General features: G+C 66.3%; 1 protein-coding gene across 25 annotated transcripts in view; it reads right to left on the minus strand.

The window, feature by feature from the left end:
• The window catches only part of BRSK2 (BR serine/threonine kinase 2), a 69,725-nt gene that overhangs the window by 11,156 nt on the left and 41,251 nt on the right, over positions 1-17,318 (minus strand). For 8 of the 25 annotated variants that reach the window (XR_004730825.3, XR_004730827.3, XR_004730826.3 and 5 more), the window contains exons 3-16: positions 16,972-17,057; positions 12,393-12,533; positions 10,807-10,923; positions 10,263-10,296; positions 9,990-10,058; positions 9,753-9,899; positions 8,175-8,206; positions 7,731-7,895; positions 7,519-7,616; positions 7,283-7,433; positions 4,883-4,948; positions 2,934-2,994; positions 1,995-2,202; positions 1,371-1,419 (exon numbers count right to left, since the gene is read on the minus strand). Coding sequence is in view for 16 of the 25 variants with exons in the window: in XM_035263815.3 (XP_035119706.1) it covers positions 1,371-1,419; positions 1,995-2,202; positions 2,934-2,994; positions 4,883-4,948; positions 7,283-7,433; positions 7,519-7,616; positions 7,731-7,895; positions 8,175-8,206; positions 9,753-9,899; positions 9,990-10,058; positions 10,263-10,296; positions 10,807-10,923; positions 12,393-12,533; positions 16,972-17,057 (1,424 nt within the window). In the remaining 9 variants the exon portion in view is untranslated. Of the gene's footprint in view, positions 1-1,370; positions 1,420-1,994; positions 2,203-2,933; positions 2,995-4,882; positions 4,949-7,282; positions 7,434-7,518; positions 7,617-7,730; positions 7,896-8,174; positions 8,207-9,752; positions 9,900-9,989; positions 10,059-10,262; positions 10,297-10,806; positions 10,924-12,392; positions 12,534-16,967; positions 17,058-17,318 lie in introns of all 25 variants that reach the window. The other 17 variants (XR_004730828.3, XR_013523622.1, XR_013523621.1 and 14 more) reach the window with 3 other exon arrangements.

Below are 17,318 nucleotides of genomic sequence, written 5' to 3' on the forward strand. Positions count from 1 at the left end.
CAGTCCTGGGCAAGGAGGGCTGTGGGAGGAGTCTGTGCTGGACCATTAGGTGCGGCTGTGGGAGGCGGCTGTGCTGGGACCTTTGGGAGTGGACTGTGGGAGGTGGCTGTGCTGGGACCTTTGGGAGTGGACTGTGGGAGGCGGCTGTGTTGGGACCTTTGGGAGGGGACTGTGGGAGGTGGCTGTGCTGGGACCTTTGGGAGAGGACTGTGGGAGGTGGCTGTGCCGGGCCCTCAGATGAGGGAGGCATCTGTCCCTTTGGTAAGGCTGTGGGAAGCATCTGTGCTGGACCCCGGGGAGCGGTCAGGCCCTCTGGGTGGTCTCGATGGGGTAGGGGAGAAGCCCAGGTAATTCCAGTGTCGTCAAGCTACTGGGGTGCATTTTCCACCTTTACTGAGGAAGGTAATTATGAGTCTGTACTGGAAGTTTTTGGTAGTGGCAGAAACGACGCCACGGCCTGGGCAGAGCGTTCTGAAGTCTGCCAAGCTCTGTACCTCTGGGCTTACCACGCTGCCTGCATGCCTCTGACCTGGGTGCCCAGCTGGAAGAGCCACCTGCTCGGCCCAGAAAGGCCCAGATACAGCGCTCCTGGGGCTTCCACTGAGCAGTTTGCACAGGGGCCCCTGGTTTAAAGCCAGCAGCAGGATGAGGGTTCTCTTACTGAGTCCACGGCTGGCCACACCTCCATTTCCTGGGGTCACCTGCAGGAGGTCCCAGCAGCTCTGGCCCGGCCACCACTCTGCAGCTGCCTTGTGTGGGGTCACACTGCAGGCTCACTTGTGTACGCCACCACGTACCCGGTCACCGAGACACTGCCCAGTGACTAAGGCCGTTGTGGAGGGCAGGGAGAGGGCCTGGGGGCTGGAAGGGGTCTCTGGGGACATCTCTGCCCAGACACTGGTCACAGCGACTGCCAGGGCTCTGTGCAGTGGCACCTCTTATGACTCAGGAAGACGGCCGGGCGGGGCCTCAGCCTGCCTGCCCTGCTCGGCCCCTGCACGCATGTTCCCACCAGGCCTGGCCCCCTGCCCCGGCCTGCCTCTTCCTTCTCAGCACAGGCTGCTTTCTCCTTGAGACCTGACCCACCCCGAGTCTCTTCCCGGCAAGCTCAGGCCCTGGGGAAGACTCCGCCCAGTGTACCCCCCACTCGCCTCCAGCCAACCCCAGGCTCCCCCAAGGGCTGAAGCTTCTCATCAGGGCTGGGGGCTCCTTCCCTGGATGGCATTCAAAGTTCAGACTCGGGCCCTGCCTACAGTGGGAGGTGGAGCCAGGTAGAGAAGGAGTCCCCGTCAGCCACAGGGGAAGGGTTCCATGCTCCTCCCTCAGCGCAGTGCCACGTGCCAAGCGACCTCCAAGCAGGAGCCACTTACTCTGGGGATGACTCTGGAGTCAGGTTGGACATCTCCTCCGGCGTCGGAACTGTATACATGGGATGAACAGAAGAGAAGGCCGTGTGACTGCCTCATCCTTCCCCTGCCCTGGCTACCTTGAGCCAAGGTCAGGGTCATCAGGAGTCCACCACACACTGGGACATCCCCAAGGGCCACGGGTCCACCCCAGCTCCCAGCTACCTTAGAAGCCCCACTGGCGGAAGCGCCCCTGGGCTGTGGGGAGCTGTCCCAGCCTCTGGTGCTGAAGTTGGCTGTGCCTTCTCCAGCAGCACTAACTGGCCCTTGGTGCCCCCCACACGGAGCCTCCTGACTGGCAGCGCCCACTCGATGGCCAGCTCGCCTTGCTGTGTGCCTGGCCCAGGACATGAAGTGAGTGGACTTGGGAGCACAGAATGTCCAGGAAGGGATGCCAGCTTGGGTGGCAGGCAGGACATGAGCTGCTGCCCAGCACTTTTGCGACAGTGAGCCATGGGCAGTGGGCAGGCCTAGACCTCCCATGCAGCTGCAGGCCCTTCAGACTGGTCTGGCACCGCTGGGTGGGCCCTCAAGAGCAGTCTCTGCGCTCTCCCGACTTCACTCTGCCACCTCCGGGCAGACATTCACCTTGCAGTTTCCGGCGATGGAAGCGGGGTGAGCCCAGGAAGCTGTTCTTGATGGAATTGAGCCGTGCCCTCCATGGCACCCCTCCGACGCTGGGGCTGGACGGTGGCGTGGGGTTGGGCGTGCCAGCCGGGCTCTCCTTTGGCGTGTGGACAGGTGTCCCCTTGGGGGTGGGGAGGGGACTGCCCCTTGGTGAGGGGTGAGGGGTCACCTGTATGGTGGGGACAGATTTGGTGTTTGGTTCAGTCCCAGTGGGTGGGGGTCGGGGAGGCACCCGCAGGGCAGGTGGGCCCAGGGGTGGTGCCAGCTGGGGACCGAGGCTGGCGGCGGGAGGCCGAGCTGGGGTGCTGGCCGGGAAGGGGTTGGACTTGGTGCCCTGCAGAGGCCTGTCGGTCAGCTTGGCCTTGCACGGCAAGGTCTGGGTCTTGGGGTCGGGCCGCGGGGCAACCCGCGGAGGGAGGACGTGTCCAGGCCTCGAGGCGTTCCCACAAGCTTCGGGCTCCTTGGAGGTGGCCAGGGGGTGGGCCACGAAGGGCAGCTCAGGGGGCGGGGGGGGCAGGACAAGCTTCCTAATAGGCTACAGGGAGGTGCAGGGAGTGGGCAGGGTGGGGGCAGCCACGAGCATGTGCAGTGCAGTCCCCAGCATGCACGTCGCACAGGAGGACCAGAAAGAAGCGGGAGGGCGGGGAGGCAGGCAGGCACGAGCGGGAGGGGTCGCCACAGAGGAAAACAAGTGACACACGAGAAAACAAACAAAACAAAAGAACATGCAGTTAGAGCAGCAAAAGCAGCAGCCGCGTGGGAGCTTGGGCGTGGGGGCCGCACCGCCTGCCTGCGTGCCTGGGGCTGCTTCCCAGGGTCCGCGGAGGCCTGCCCCCACCCCGGCACACGCTGACTGGGAGGGTCGGGACCTCTGCATCTGAGCTGGGGGGGGTCACTCACCCGGGGGCTGCTGAGTGGGCTGGTGGAAAGGCCTGAGGAGGCACCGCTGATGGACCGAGACCTGGGGGTCACAAGGTACAGGGCCGTGGCTCAGCCAGGTGTAGTGGAACAGCAGGTGCTGGGCTCTGCTCCCCCCAGGAAAACCCTCCAGGAGGCCTGGAGCCCGGGTCAAGACCCCCAAGGGCCTGCTGCGTGCCCTGCCAGTTCCCGGAGGACCCAGGGTGCCTGGCTGTGCCCAGCCCCACTGGGGCCCCCATCAGAGCCCACATGTGGGGGCCACCCCATGCCAGCCACCCAGGCACAGCACAGCGTGCGGCACCCAGCGGCCACAGCAAAGGACAATCTGGGTGGACAGAGGGACGAGGAGACAGATGGGGGCTTCCTGGGAGCTGTATCTGGCCCCTTCCACTCCAGGCCTCATGCTGGCTCCAGCCTCCCATGCCCCAGCTGCCAAGCCCCCATGGCTGAGCTGTCACAGGGTCTGCAGCCTGACCTCACGTCCACAGCTGCCCATGAGGTGCCTGGGTCAGCAGCCGGCCCTCTCCTTGCCCAGAGGCTGGAGGGCCTGGGCAGAGCCAGGCTGGGGTGGCTGTCGGTGGGGCCAGTGAGGCCTTGTCCCACCACTACCTACTCAGCCAGACACCTGCACACCGCAGGAGGGAGACCCTGGCCCCGTGTGCTGGCCTGAAGACACCGGTGTCCCCACCCAGCCCTCCACCCCCAACCTTGTGCAGGGACCAGGGCAGCTTTGTCATCAGACAGACTAAGCTGGTGCCCACGCGCCGGGGCACTCGCCATCCTTGGAGGAGGGAAATGCAGAAAGAGACCAAGACAGCCACCGAAAAGGATAGAAGAGTTAAAGACCACCCTGCGCTTACCACCGGGCATACCCACTGCCAGCCGGCCACGAGAGGCCTTACTGGACCATAATGTGGCCCAGGCTCTGGACTGTGCGGAGCACGGCAGGGGCCAGCGCCCTGAGCCCACACCAGCGACACACTTGGCTCCCGGACCCCTGGGGGCTGGGCCCCATGGCAATGGCCCTCCAGCTTCCCCACCAGACGCAGCCAAGGGGCAGGGAGGCAACAGGGACCCCATGCCCAACGCAGCCTGCCTGGGCCAGGTGGCACCCAGGGCTGGGGCTGGACCCAGAGCCATTAGGGGCTGGGCTGGGAGCTGTGGATGGCCCTCATGGGGGCAGCAGCCACTGGCGAGACCCTGTAACTGTGGCTGCCCAGAGCCCACGAGGAAGACAGAAGAGGCGCCAGAGGCCCCAGGTGGAGGGGCCGAGCCCCTGTCCTGTCCGGCCAGGCAGCCACTGGGAACACTGAGCATTGAAAACTGAACATTGCTGGGGCAGGGACAGGAGAGACGGCACCAGCCCCAAGGGCAGCCAGGGCAGGCAGGGTGGGGGCACATGGGCAGGGGTCACAGGCAGGTGCGGGGCTGATACTCAGAAGAGGCTGGACCGGCAGCCAGCCCAGCAGGCAGCAGCCCTGGGATTCGGTGCCACCTGCCCAGGCTCAGAAGACTGGCCCCAGGCAGAGGCCCCTCTGTGGAGCCTCCCACCCTCCTCAGCTCCTGCAGGCCAGCACAGGACTGCTGCTCCACTTCACCTCTGGCCGGCCCCAGGGACAGCAAGGCCACAGTGGCGCGCTGGACGTAGCGGAGGCTGGCAAGAAGCATGGCACAGCCTTCGGTCATGCAGGACTCTAGACCAGGCCCCGGGAGCCACGGTGCGTGGGCGCCGGCCTGGCCTCAGCAGTCCTACCCCTCCTCCTTGGCCTCTGTGCAGCCTGAGGGCCCTTCCCTGGCGTGCTGGCCAGCTCCACTGCCCCAGGGGCCCTGCAGCCCAGCCCGCCACCAGACCCGCCCATTTGCCTGCCCGGACTGAGGCAGGACAGCGAGTCGGGCTGGGGGGTGCAGGGACGGGTGGTCAGGGTGTATACCTGTCTTCTTTGCTGAATTGGGGATGGGCCTCAGCGATATCCAGGCTTTTACTGAACATAGCTTTACTACAGCAGGAACAAAGTGAGAAAGCACAGTTACTGGTGGCCACACGTGGGCACAGTCGGCCAGGGCCTGGGCTGCACCAGGCGAGAACTCCATGCGGCTCTGAGGCCCGGGCATAGCCCCCTGAGCCCAGGCCGGTGCACAGAGACGGTGAGAGAGGAGGCCGGGCTGGACAGCACGCCCTGCACCGTGTGACTGTTGGGCAGGGTGGCCTGGGCGGCCCCACCCCAGCCCCCAGGACCCCTGAGTCCCTAGTCAGTGGGCCCGTGTGGCCCAGCACCAAGTGGCTGGATCTCTGAGGACTGCACAGATGGCCGCGCCAGGAGCGGAGTCTGGCTGGGACATGCCAGGACTAGTGGCTTCTGGAGGCCCCGCAGTGGTCCACGCCTCGGCCCATCCCATGCCTACCCCAGGCAGCCAGGCCTGGGAGCTACAGCAGAGATGGAGGGCAGCCTCCCACACCACTGACCGGAGGCCAGGCAGTGGGGTGTCGGGGCCTGCCCTGTGGCATCAAGGGAGCCTGGTGGAGGTGCCATGCAGGCAGGAGGCAGACGCAGGGCTGGGGGTAGAGGTGCACCCGTGACATGCAGCCACTGAAGGTCAGAGCCGTGGAGTGTGGACTGGAGGCTCCTGGCTGACCCCTGCATTGGGGCCAAGTCCGTGACTGACTGTACCCTGGGAAGGAGGTTCCAGGGGGCTGGGACCCGAGGTTGGAGGCTGGGCCAGCCTGAAACCCTGGGGAGGGCCTGGGACTCCCAGAGGGCCGTGGCCTGGGAGCCGGCGGAACTGGTACCACCAGTACAATGGCCAGGGCTGGGGCTGGAACTAGTTTAGCCTGACGGCTGCCAAGTTACCTTACAGTTCCTGTTCCCCCAAGTTCCCAAGAAGCAGGCCTAGCTTGTCCCGGCACCCAAATCCTCAGTACAAAAAGGGGTCCTGGGGTGCTGAGGGCCAGAGCACGGGGTGGACCGGAGACTGCCTGGACTCCCAGACCTCCTACTGTGGTCCCCACATGCTGGAAGCCCCCACCTGGCAAGGGATGCTTGGGCTCATCCCTGAGAGGCTGCACCAGCTCCAATGATTTGCTGAGGGCCTTGTACGGGCAGCCTGGCTCTACCCCCACCCAGCAGAGGCACCACTGGGCCTGGGTGCCCTTCCTCTGGCTACGGGTCTCGTCAGGGCAGCCCACACCTGCTCCTCACTGCCGAGTTCTGTGATGTCCCTGGCCACACACACCACCCAGAGACAGGCCCAGAATTGCTGGGGCCAAGGGGATGGGCTAGCTGGGCTGATGGCTTCGAAGCATGACGCGACCACATCACAGCTCAGCCTGGCCAAGCTTGGGTCAGCCCAGCCCAGCCCTGCCCTGCCCAGCTCAGCCCAGCTCAGTTCAGCTCAGCCCTGCTCGATCGTCTAGTTCAACACAGCCCAGCTTGGACCAGCTGAGTCCATTCTAGCCCAGTCCAACCTAGCTCAGCCTAGTCTAGTCTAGACCAGTCCAGCCCCGCCCAGTCTAGCCCAGCCCAACTCAGTCCAGCCCAGGCCAGGCCAGGCCAGCCCAGCCCAGCCCAGCTCAGCCTAGCTCAGCTCCAATCCAACCCAGTTCAACCCAGTCTAGCCCAGCCCAGCCCAGCCCAGCCCAGCCCAGTCCAGTCCAGCCCAGCGCAGCCCAGACCAGCCCACCCCAGCCCAGCTCAGCCCAGCCCAGTCTAGCCCAGTCCAGCCCAGCCCAGCCCAGCTCAGCTCAGCTCCAGCCCAGTCCAGCCCAGCCCAGCCCAGCCCAGCTCAGCTCCAGCCCAGTCCAGCCCAGCTTAGCCCAGCTCAGCTCAGCTCCAGCTCAGCCCAGCCCAGCCCAGCCCAGCTCAGCTCCAGCCCAGTCCAGCCCAGCTTAGCCCAGCTCAGCCCAGCTCAGCCCAGCCCAGCCCAGCCCAGCCCAGTCCAGCCCAGCTCAGCCCAGCTCAGCCCAGCCCAGCCCAGCCCAGCCCAGCCCAGCCCAGCCCAGCCCAGCTCAGCTCAGCTCCAGCTCAGTCCAGCCCAGCTCAGCTCCAGCCCAGTCCAGCCCAGCCCAGCCCAGCCCAGCTCAGCTCAGCTCCAGCTCAGCTCCAGCTCAGTCCAGTCCAGTCCAGTCCAGCCCAGCCCAGCCCAGCCCAGCCCAGCCCAGCTCAGCTCCAGCTCAGTCCAGCCCAGCCCAGCCCAGCCCAGCTCAGCCCAGCCCATGCAGCCCCACGCAATGGTCTCAGCCAAGACCCCAGGGCCATGGGCAGGGACGAGGCAGGCAGCGGTCCCACGCAGCCAGGACCCAGGGAGGGAGGCCAGCAGCCTCGGGGCACACACACCTCTGGCCGTGCTGGGCCATCTCAATGGCACGCCGCGCAGGCACCGGGGAGCCGCCGTCTGTCACACTGAGCACCTCCATGGACTTGCGTTCTGGCCGCCGCTTGCCGTGCCTGTTCAGCATTGGGGAGTCCACACGCTTCCGGGGAGGGTCTGTGCACAGAAAAGCGTCAGGCCACGCAGCCCCTGGACCTGGTGGGGCAGTGCCGGCCCGGCCGAGGCCACCCCCAGACCGTACCTATCTCATTCCGGGGTGGCAGGTCCTCATCCTCCTGGCTTGGGTACCTCTCTTTCCGGTCTAGGAGGAGGAAGTAAATCATCTTCTCCTGGTTCTCCCTACAGCGGGCAAGAGGTGCGGGGTACACTGGCACCTGGGGCCACTGGCTCCTCCATGACGGGGCTCCCACCCCCAGGCCCTCCCACCGCCCCCCGGAGCCTCCCAGGACGCACTCCTCCGACAGCAGGTCCTGCAGCAGCTTGTTTCGGTCTCGGAAGCAGCCCAGAGAATGCATGCTGTCCAGCACGTCGGGGTCAATGTCCTCCAGGCTGGGCAGTGAGCGGATCTGGACCTTTCGGGGAATGGGCTGCTCCGGCTCCGGCTCATTCTTGCCCCCTCTGTGGACACAGGGCAGGCCGCCCGGCTGTCAGCACTGGCCGGGCCTGGGAGGCTGGGAGGCCCGCCCTCACCTGGGGCCCTGCATCCTGCCAGTCTCCCTGTGCCCAGCCCGGGGAGGCCTCCTGCATCCTGCCCGCACCCCGCACCCAGCGCAGGCCACCAAGGGCCGAGGGCCAAGGCGGGGCAGGGCCTGCGCCCTCCCCCCGCCTTTCCTAGCAGGGCCTCCAGGCCACAGCGACAGGCAAAGCAGGCGATTAGTGGGTGGAAAAGCTACTTACATATACCATATGTGTTTCTGAATGTGCTCTAGCTACAAGGAAAGAGAAACAGGGAGTTAGTATGGACAAGGGTTGGAGAGAGCCCACATTAGGAGGTGAGGGAAGGCGATGGGGGTGCAGAGAGCAGGAGCGGGTGAGGGCAAGTGAGCAGAGGGAGGGCGGGGAGGAGGAAGAGGGGGGCTGCATTCCCAGAGGCTCAAGGCCAGCACCCCTGCCCCAGCCTCTCCCAAGTGGAGAAGAAAATGCAAACGTGGAGGAGGAGGTAAGTTGGGGGTTGGGGTGTGGGGGAACTCCAGGTAGGGGCAGGGGCCCAGGGAGCAGAGGGAGGGGGAGGCAGGGAAGCTGGAGCCAGGGTGGCCCCAGGTGCCTGTGCTGCCTGGGCCAGGCCCCTCCATGGCTCTAAGAAGGAACCAAGGCAGGAGAGCAGGGAGCTGAAGCCAGGAGAACCCAGCCCACCTGTGTGGCAGGGGCGGGGCTGGGTGCAGGTGCGAGCAGGAGGCTGGGAGGGCCGGCCGGCCACATGGCCCCTTCTCTCCACCCTGACTCAGAGACAGCTCGGGGGTGTGGGGCGGTGGCCTCTTGGGAACAGAGCAACACTACCCTGGAAAGGCCAGCCCAGAGGGTGACCTGCTCCTGTCAAGTGGACGTGTGGGGTCCCCACACCAGACCGCCCTGGAGGAGGCTGGGACCAGCAGCTGGGGGCTACCTTTGGCTTTTGCCAGCCCCACAGCTGCCAGGGTCCCTTAGGGGGAAGTGTTCACACAGCTTGGGGCTTTTCCCAGGAGCACGTGGAGAAGACGGATGTGATGGGGAAGCGCCCAATGCTTCTGTGTAACTTACAGCCCAGGCCTCACCTGTCTGTGCACATGCCCCCCACACCTGCACCCCCGCCCACCCACCCGTGCCTGTGCACACCCACACCTGTCAGAGTGCTCACAGGCACTTGGTCACACCTCTCCACATGTGCACATGCCCACACCTATGCCCTCACCCAAACACATGAACCTGGGACACTCCACACCTGGGCACCCCCACACCTGAACATAAGCCCAAACCTGGGCAACCACACGACTGAGCACCTGACCACACACCTGAGCACATGCCCACATACCTGGGCACCCCCACACCTGTACCCCCACCCACCCACCCGTGCCTGTGTACACCCACACCTGTCAAAGTGCTCACAGGCACTTGGTCACACCTCCCCACACATGCACATGCCCACGCCTATGTCCTCACCCAAACACATGAACCTGGGCACCCCCACACCTGGGCATATGCCTACATTTGTGCACCCCCACACCTGAACATAAGCCCAAACCTGGGCACCCACACGACTGAGCACCTGAGCACATACATGCCCACATACCTGGGCACCCCCACACCTGGGCACCCACACACACTTGAACACAAACACCTGTGCACCCCCATACCTGCATATTCCACACACCTGAACACACACCTGTGCACACATCCACACACCTGGGCCCCCGTCCATACACCCTGGTGCCCACACATCTTGGCACACGCCCGCCCCTGCGACGCCCGGGGCCACCCCACTCTGCGGCGGGCACGCACCGTGAGGCGGCGCGCGGCGTCCACCTCAATCATGCCCCGCAGCAGGCTCTGGCAGTCAGGCGGGATGAAGTGTGGCATGTGGAACACTCCCCGCTTCACCTTCTCCAGCAGCTGCCGCAGGTTGTCATCGTCGAAGGGCAGGGCCCCCTGCGGGCGGTGGGCGGGGTCACTGAGACCCGGTGGGTGGGGGGTGGGGGAAGGGAGAGGCAGGGGGCCATGGCGGGGCCAGGGTCTCACCACCAGCAAGGCGAAAAGGATGACTCCGCAGCTCCACACGTCTGCCTTCCGGCCGTCGTACTTCTCACCCTGCGGACAGCAGTGCCCGGGCTGTTGGGGGGTGCAGGGTGGGCAGGGGGGCCTTGGCGGGGCTGGACAGAGGTCCCGGGAGGAAGTTGGGCCCCAGGACAGGTGGCTGAGCAGCGCCTGCAGGTGTGGCAGGCTGGGGTCCCCCTGGGGTCAGGTCCCTGCCACCCTGGGACCCGCGGGGATGCACACAGCTGCGTGACTCACCCGGATCACCTCGGGGCAGGCGTAGTGGGGGGACCTGTGGGTGAGGGCAGAGGTCAGCGGTGGGCTCCGGGCGCTGCCAGTCCCTCCCCCCAGGGCAATGGGGCATCTCAGGGCCCTCAGGTAGGCTCACTGGGCTTTGGCACCAGATGCCCCCATGTTTCCTGAATCCCCAGGAGGGCTTCTGGGAGTAGACCAAGGTCGGAGCACTGGGTCTCTGCTTTGCCCAAGGCTGTCTGCCCACTCGGCCGAGCAGGGGCCGGGGGTCTCCAGGAGAGGGGCCTGTAGGCGGGTCCCAGCCTCACTCCCAGGTGGGCGGGACGCACCCCTATCCTCACTGTACAGACCTTCCAGGGGTCCCACCTCCCCACCACCACCAGGCTGGCGGGGGTACTGGGAGATTCAAGCACATTGTCAGGGGTACTGGGAGATTCAAGCCAGTGGGGTGCCGGGAGGCTCAGGCAGGCTGGGGGCCTCTCCGCCCGCCGGCTCCTCCTCTTCCCCCAGCCCAGCCCATGCAGAGCCAGCAGGGAGGAGAGCCACACACCCGCAGCTGGTCTCCAACAGGCTGTCGCCAACCTGCAGGGACGCCATGCCGAAGTCCGCGATCCGGATGTTGTTCTTCTCGTCCAGCAGGAGGTTTTCGGGTTTCAGATCCCTGTGGCTGGGGAGGAGGGTATTGCGGCTGAACAGGGCCAATCTCTGCCTTGAGCGCCTCCCGGCCCTGGAGACCCCTGCCCAGCGTCCACTGCCTCTCCGAATGCCAATCACACGGAGAGGCCAATGGCAGCCCTGCCTGGTGATGTCACAGGCAGCCAATCAGAAGTCGCCCACCAGGTCCATTTGGCTCTTGCCTTTGGTCCTGCTCCCTAGCACATCTTCTCTGGCCAAGGGCAACCTAGGGCCCCCAGGCACGTAGGGACGCATGGAAGGGCTCCCAGAGCCCTTGGGTGGGCACCCAGCAGAAACCTTCCCAACACACTGCCCACTCCAGGGGAAGGGGAGGTGCTGGGGGTTGCTGCTCCTAGAGCTGAAGGGGAACACCTGGTGTGGCATGGTGCACATGGCGGGTAGCTCCTGGGGAGGACGGTGCACGTGGGGGATAGCTCCTGGGGGGGTGCACGTGAGGGGTAGCCCCTAGGGAAAGGATGGTGCACTTGACAGGTAGCTCCTGGTGGGAGGACGGTGCACGTGAGGGGTAGCCCCTGGGGGGAGGACGGTGCACGTGAGGGGTAGCCCCTGGGGGGAGGACCGTGCACGTGAGGGGTAGCCCCTGGGGGGAGGATGGTGCATGTGAGGGGTAGCCCCTGGGGGGAGGACGGTGCACTTGAGGGGTAGCCCCTGGGAGGAGGACGGTGCACGTTGAGGGGTAGCCCCTGGGGGGAGGACGGTGCACGTGAGGGGTAGCCCCTGGCGGGAGGACGGTGCACTTGAGGGGTAGCCCCTGGGAGGAGGACAGTGCACGTTGAGGGGTAGCCCCTGGGGGAGGACGGTACACGTGAAGGGTAGCCCCTGGGGGGAGTATGGTGCACGTGAGGGGTAGCCCCTGGGGGGAGGACGGTGCACGTGAGGGGTAGCCCCTGGGGGAAGGATGGTGCATGTGAGGGGTAGCTCCTGGGGGGGTGCAGTTGACAGGTAGCTCCTGGGGGGAGGACGGTGCACGTGATGGGTAGCCCCTGGGGGGAGGACGGTGCACGTGATGGGTAGCCCCTGGGGGGAGGATGGTGCACGTGAGGGGTAGCCCGTGGGGGGAGGATGGTGCACGTGAGGGGTAGCCCCTGGGGGGAGGATGGTGCACGTGGGAGGTAGCTCCTGGGGGGTGCACTTGAGGGGTAGCTCCTGGGGGGGTGCACTTGAGGGGTAGCTCCTGGGGGGGGAAGGTAAACATGAAGGGGAGCTCCTGAGGGGGACGGTGCCCATGATGGGTAGTTCCTGCGGGGTCAGTGCACGTGTGGGTAGCTCCTTGGGGGCATGGTGCACGTGAGGGGTAGCTCCTAGGGGGGGCACCTGGGACAGATGGGGTGCCTTGGAATAGCACATGGCGGGGTGCAGTCCTTCGGACCATGGGGCATCTGGGGTGGCACGCTGGGGTGGGTCCCTGGGCAGCGGGGGCAAGGGGGGGCGAGGACTCACCATATCGAGTGGCTGTGGCAGAAGTCCAGTGCCGAGATGATCTGCCGGAAGAACTTTCGGGCCTCCTTGGGGGTCAGCCTCCCCTTCTTCACCAGGTAGTCGAAGAGCTCCCCACCTGACACGTGTTCTAGCACCAAGTATCTGCAGCAGACGAGCCCCCAGTGTGCCCAGCTGCGATGCCAGCCAATGCCCCCTTGTCCCAGGGCCTCCCACAGCCACCTCCTGGCCCAGCCTCCCTGCAGACCGCCGCCATTCTCCTGTGGGCTGGGGAGGCAGCTCAGAGGACCTGACTGCAGGGCAGACTTCAGGCCATCTGGGTTCGTTGGGATGGGCCTCAAATGACCCTGGGATGGGGTTGGGGGAAGGGTGGGTGAAGGGATGGGTCTAGGGGCACAGCCACCAGGAAGGGTTTGGAACCCACATGCTGAGTGTGGTGAGTGCCAGGGCAGGGTGCAGCATGGAGTGGCCTTGGGCTCTGCCCTGCCTGCTCTGCCATTTCTGGGTCTGCAAGGCGAGGCCCTCACACCCCGTCATCCCCTGCACCTCAGTGTCATGGACACCCAGCAGGAGACTTCAAAGTCGCATCCAGGGGCCCAGGGGCCCTCTGGGCTGCTGTGGGCGGGGACAGGAGGTGTGAGGGCTGCGAGGAGGGGTGAGGAGACGGCGTGGCCCTCCCTTTCCTGCCCTGGGGGGCTCCTGGCCTCCCATGGAGTCTAAGCTGCATGGAGGGTCCTGAGGGGCTGGTTCCTGGTGGGCGTCCTGTGGGACGCTGGATCTGGCTGCCTAGGGGCCACTCCGTCCAAGCTGAACCAGTTCGGGGTAGGCCTGTGAGGGCAGTGGCCCCAGGTGTGGCCATGGCGATGTGGGGCCAGGGAGTGGGCCAGGGGCCACCCAGAATGAGGGAGTAGGAGCTGGACGCCCACCAGAGCACTGGTGAGGACTGGAGTGACCAGCTGTCCCCGGAGCTGGTCTTGGCAGGAATCCAGGGCCAAGTGCAGGGATGGGAGCAGAGGTTGTGGTGGGGGCACGGGGTGGGCTGTGGGCAGGAGAGCAGCTGGACTCAGCAGAGGCCACATAGTGTGCAGAGGGGGTGGGACAGCACCCAGGGCCAGAACTTGGGAAAAGCCCCCTGAGCGCAGCCATGCCCACCCCGAGGGCTCTTTCCTGTCCTGCCCTCCCCATGACCCGCTGCTCCAGCACCCATCACAGCAAAGCAGCCACGCCGACCTCACAGTCCCCTCGCCGGCATCAGGGTTCAGGGCGGCCCCCGGCCCCCAGGACTATGGTGACAGTTTCTGTGCCCCCGGCTCAGGGGGAAGGCAGTTCCCGCATGCACCCCTTGGTTTTCTCCCCAGCGACACACCGGAGCTGGCCACTTGCACCAGCTCCCCAGTGGGTGTGGAAACCCAGGCCGGGCGAGAGCAGGAGTCACTGCTGGGGGACAAGGAGCAGCTGGTTCTGCCCAGGTCCTCAGTCCTCTCACCCTCAGCCCCCTCACCCTCAGCCCCCTCACCCTCAGCCTTCGGACCCTTCAGCCCTCTCACCCTCAGCCCCCTCATCCTCAGCCCCCTCACCCTCAGCCCTCTCACCCCTCAGCCCCCTCACCCTCAGCCCACCCACCCCTCATCCCTCTCACCCCTCAGCCCCCTCACCCTCAGCCCTCTCACCCCTCAGCCCCCTCACCCCTCAGCCCCCTCACCCTCAGCCCCCTCACCCCTCAGCCCTCTCACCCCCAGCATTCTGACCCTTCAGCCCTCTCACCCTCAGCCCCCTCACCCTCAGCCCCCTCACCCCTCAGCCCCCTCACCCTCAGCCCCCTCACCCTCAGCCTTCTGACCCTTCAGCCTCCTCACCCCTCAGCCCTCTCACCCTCAGCCCTCTCACCCTCAGCCCTCTCACCCGTCAGCCCTCTCACCCTCAGCCCACCCACCCTCAGCCTTCTCACCCCTCAGCCCTCTCACCCTCAGCCCTCCCACCCCTCAGCTCTCTCACCCTCAGCCCACCCACCCTCAGCCCTCTCACCCCTCAGCCCTCTCACCCTCAGCCCACCCACCCCTCAGCCCTCAAACCCTCAGCCCACCCACCCCTCAGCCCTCTCACCCCTCAGCCCTCTCACCCTCAGCCCACCCACCCCTCAGCCCTCTCACCCCTCAGCCCTCTCACCCTCAGCCCTCTCACCCCTCAGCCCTCTCACCCTCAGCCCCCTCACCCTCAGCCCTCTCACCCCTCAGCCCTCTCACCCCTCAGCCCCCTCACCCTCAGCCCCTTAGCCCCCTCACCCTCAGCCCTCCCACCCCTCAGCCTTCTCACCCCTCAGCCCTCTCACCCCTCAGCCCTCTCACCCTCAGCCCCCTCACCCTCAGCCCACCCACCCCTCAGCCCTCTCACCCTCAGCCTTCTCACCCCTCAGCCCTCTCACCCTCAGCCCTCTCACCCTCAGCCTCCTCACCCCTCAGCCCTCTCACCCTCAGCCCTCTCACCCTCAGCCCCCTCACCCTCAGCCTTCTGACCCTTCAGCCCTCTCACCCTCAGCCCCCTCACCCTCAGCCCCCTCACCCTCAGCCCCCTCACCCTCAGCCCCCTCACCCTCAGCCCTCTCACCCTCAGCCCTCTCACCCCTCAGCCCTCTCACCCCTCAGCCCTCCCACCCCTCAGCCCTCTCACCCTCAGCCCTCTCACCCCTCAGCCCCCTCACCCTCAGCCCCCTCACCCTCAGCCCCCTCACCCTCAGCCCTCTCACCCTCAGCCCTCTCACCCCTCAGCCCTCTCACCCCTCAGCCCCCTCACCCTCAGCCCCCTCACCCTCAGCCCCCTCACCCTCAGCCCCCTCACCCTCAGCCCTCTCACCCCTCAGCCCCCTCACCCTCAGCCCCCTCACCCTCAGCCCCCTCACCCTCAGCCCTCTCACCCTCAGCCCTCTCACCCTCAGCCCCCTCACCCTCAGCCCCCTCACCCTCAGCCCTCTCACCCTCAGCCCTCTCACCCCTCAGCCCTCTCACCCCTCAGCCCCCTCACCCCTCAGCCCTCTCACCCCTCAGCCCTCTCACCCTCAGCCCTCTCACCCCTCAGCCCTCTCACCCTCAGCCCTCTCACCCCTCAGCCCCCTCACCCTCAGCCCCCTCACCCTCAGCCCTCTCACCCCTCAGCCCTCTCACCCCTCAGCCCTCTCACCCTCAGCCCTCTCACCCTCAGCCCTCTCACCCCTCAGCCCCCTCACCCCTCAGCCCCCTCACCCTCAGCCCCCTCACCCTCAGCCCTCTCACCCTCAGCCCTCTCACCCTCAGCCCTCCTACCCCTCAGCCCCCTCACCCTCAGCCCTCTCACCCCTCAGCCCTCTCACCCTCAGCCCTCTCACCCCTCAGCCCTCTCACCCTCAGCCCTCTCACCCCTCAGCCCCCTCACCCTCAGCCCACCCACCCCTCAGCCCTCTCACCCTCAGCCCTCTCACCCCTCAGCCCTCTCACCCTCAGCCCTCTCACCCCTCAGCCCTCTCACCCTCAGCCCTCTCACCCCTCAGCCCCCTCACCCTCAGCCCTCTCACCCTCAGCCCTCTCACCCCTCAGCCCCCTCACCCTCAGCCCTCTCACCCTCAGCCCTCTCACCCCTCAGCCCCCTCACCCTCAGCCCACCCACCCCTCAGCCCTCTCACCCTCAGCCCTCTCACCCCTCAGCCCCCTCACCCTCAGCCCTCTCACCCTCAGCACCCTCACCCTCAGCTCCCTCACCCCTCAGCCCGCTCAGCCCTCAGCTCACCCCTCACCCAAGGGCAGCTCACCCCTCAGTCCAGCCCTGCATGTCCCCTGCTCCCACAGTGCCTGATGCCCCAGAGATGCCTGGCTGGGGCCACCTGGTAGTCAGGGCGCTGTCCTGGGACCAGCGACAGTCAGATGGGGCTCAAGGCCAGACAGCCCTCAGCAGCCGCCCCTTGCTGCTGGGAAGCCCCATGAGAGCCCACCAGGAGCCCGTCCTGTGAGTGACTGCTGCACCCACTCCAGGAGCTGGCTGAGCTGGGTGTACGGCATGAGGTTCACACACAGGCACGCCTGGCACAGGGAGGGGATTTCTGCTGGCCTCGGCGGCTGTGGGGTGACGGGGTCAGCCACACTTGGCAGCTAGAGTCCAGCCAGGGCGGGAACCTGGAGGCTGTGCCTCATGGGGGGGCCTTGGGATGGGAGTGTGTCTCAGTGGGTTGGAGGAGCCCTGGGCAGAGGCCAGGAGGCTCGGTGTGGCCTTGTGGGGAGGTCCAGGTGCTCCTGTCCCTTGACCTGAAACCCCGATCCCCACCCCCCCAGAAGGCTCTGTCCCCCTTGCTGGCCTCAGGCTCACCAGCAAGTCCCCCACAGGGCAGGCGTCTGGTCTGGTAAAGAAGCACAAGGCAGCTGGCCGAGACCCTCCCCAGTCAGGTGTGGGTGCTGGCGGGGCCGGGGCTGATGGGGTGTCGTTGGCGCCCCTGGCCTCCAGTCCCTGCACTCCCTAAGCCCCGGCTGCCCACCAGGCTGCCTGTCTCCCTGGCCCAGCCCGCCCTACAGCAACAGCCCCACCTCCGCCACCCCAGCTCTCCAGACCCAGCAATACCTACAAATATTTTTTGTTTTCATAAACGTCGTGCAGCTTTAGGACGTGGGGGTGCTCAATGAGCTTCAGGATCGCAATCTCTCGCTCCACCTGCACAGCAGAGACCAGAGCATGTCACGCTCACAGGGCTGTGGCGCCCATCATTCCCCACAGATACTGCCTTTGGTGCTAGCCGGGGGGACGCTGCTCAGCTGGGGCCTGGCTGGTGGAGAGGGCAGAGGGCCATGGGGCCCTGGTGGAGGTAGCCCAGGCCCCATGCTGATGCCAGCTTGGGGGCTGGGGGCCCCTGGAGCGGGAGGGCCCCTCTCAACTCTGCCAAGGCAGGCAGCCTGGGACTCGGCACTGCCCTCG

Source organism: Callithrix jacchus, chromosome 10 (assembly GCF_049354715.1).
Source record: "Callithrix jacchus isolate 240 chromosome 10, calJac240_pri, whole genome shotgun sequence".
Classification (NCBI taxonomy): Eukaryota; Metazoa; Chordata; class Mammalia; order Primates; family Cebidae; genus Callithrix; species Callithrix jacchus.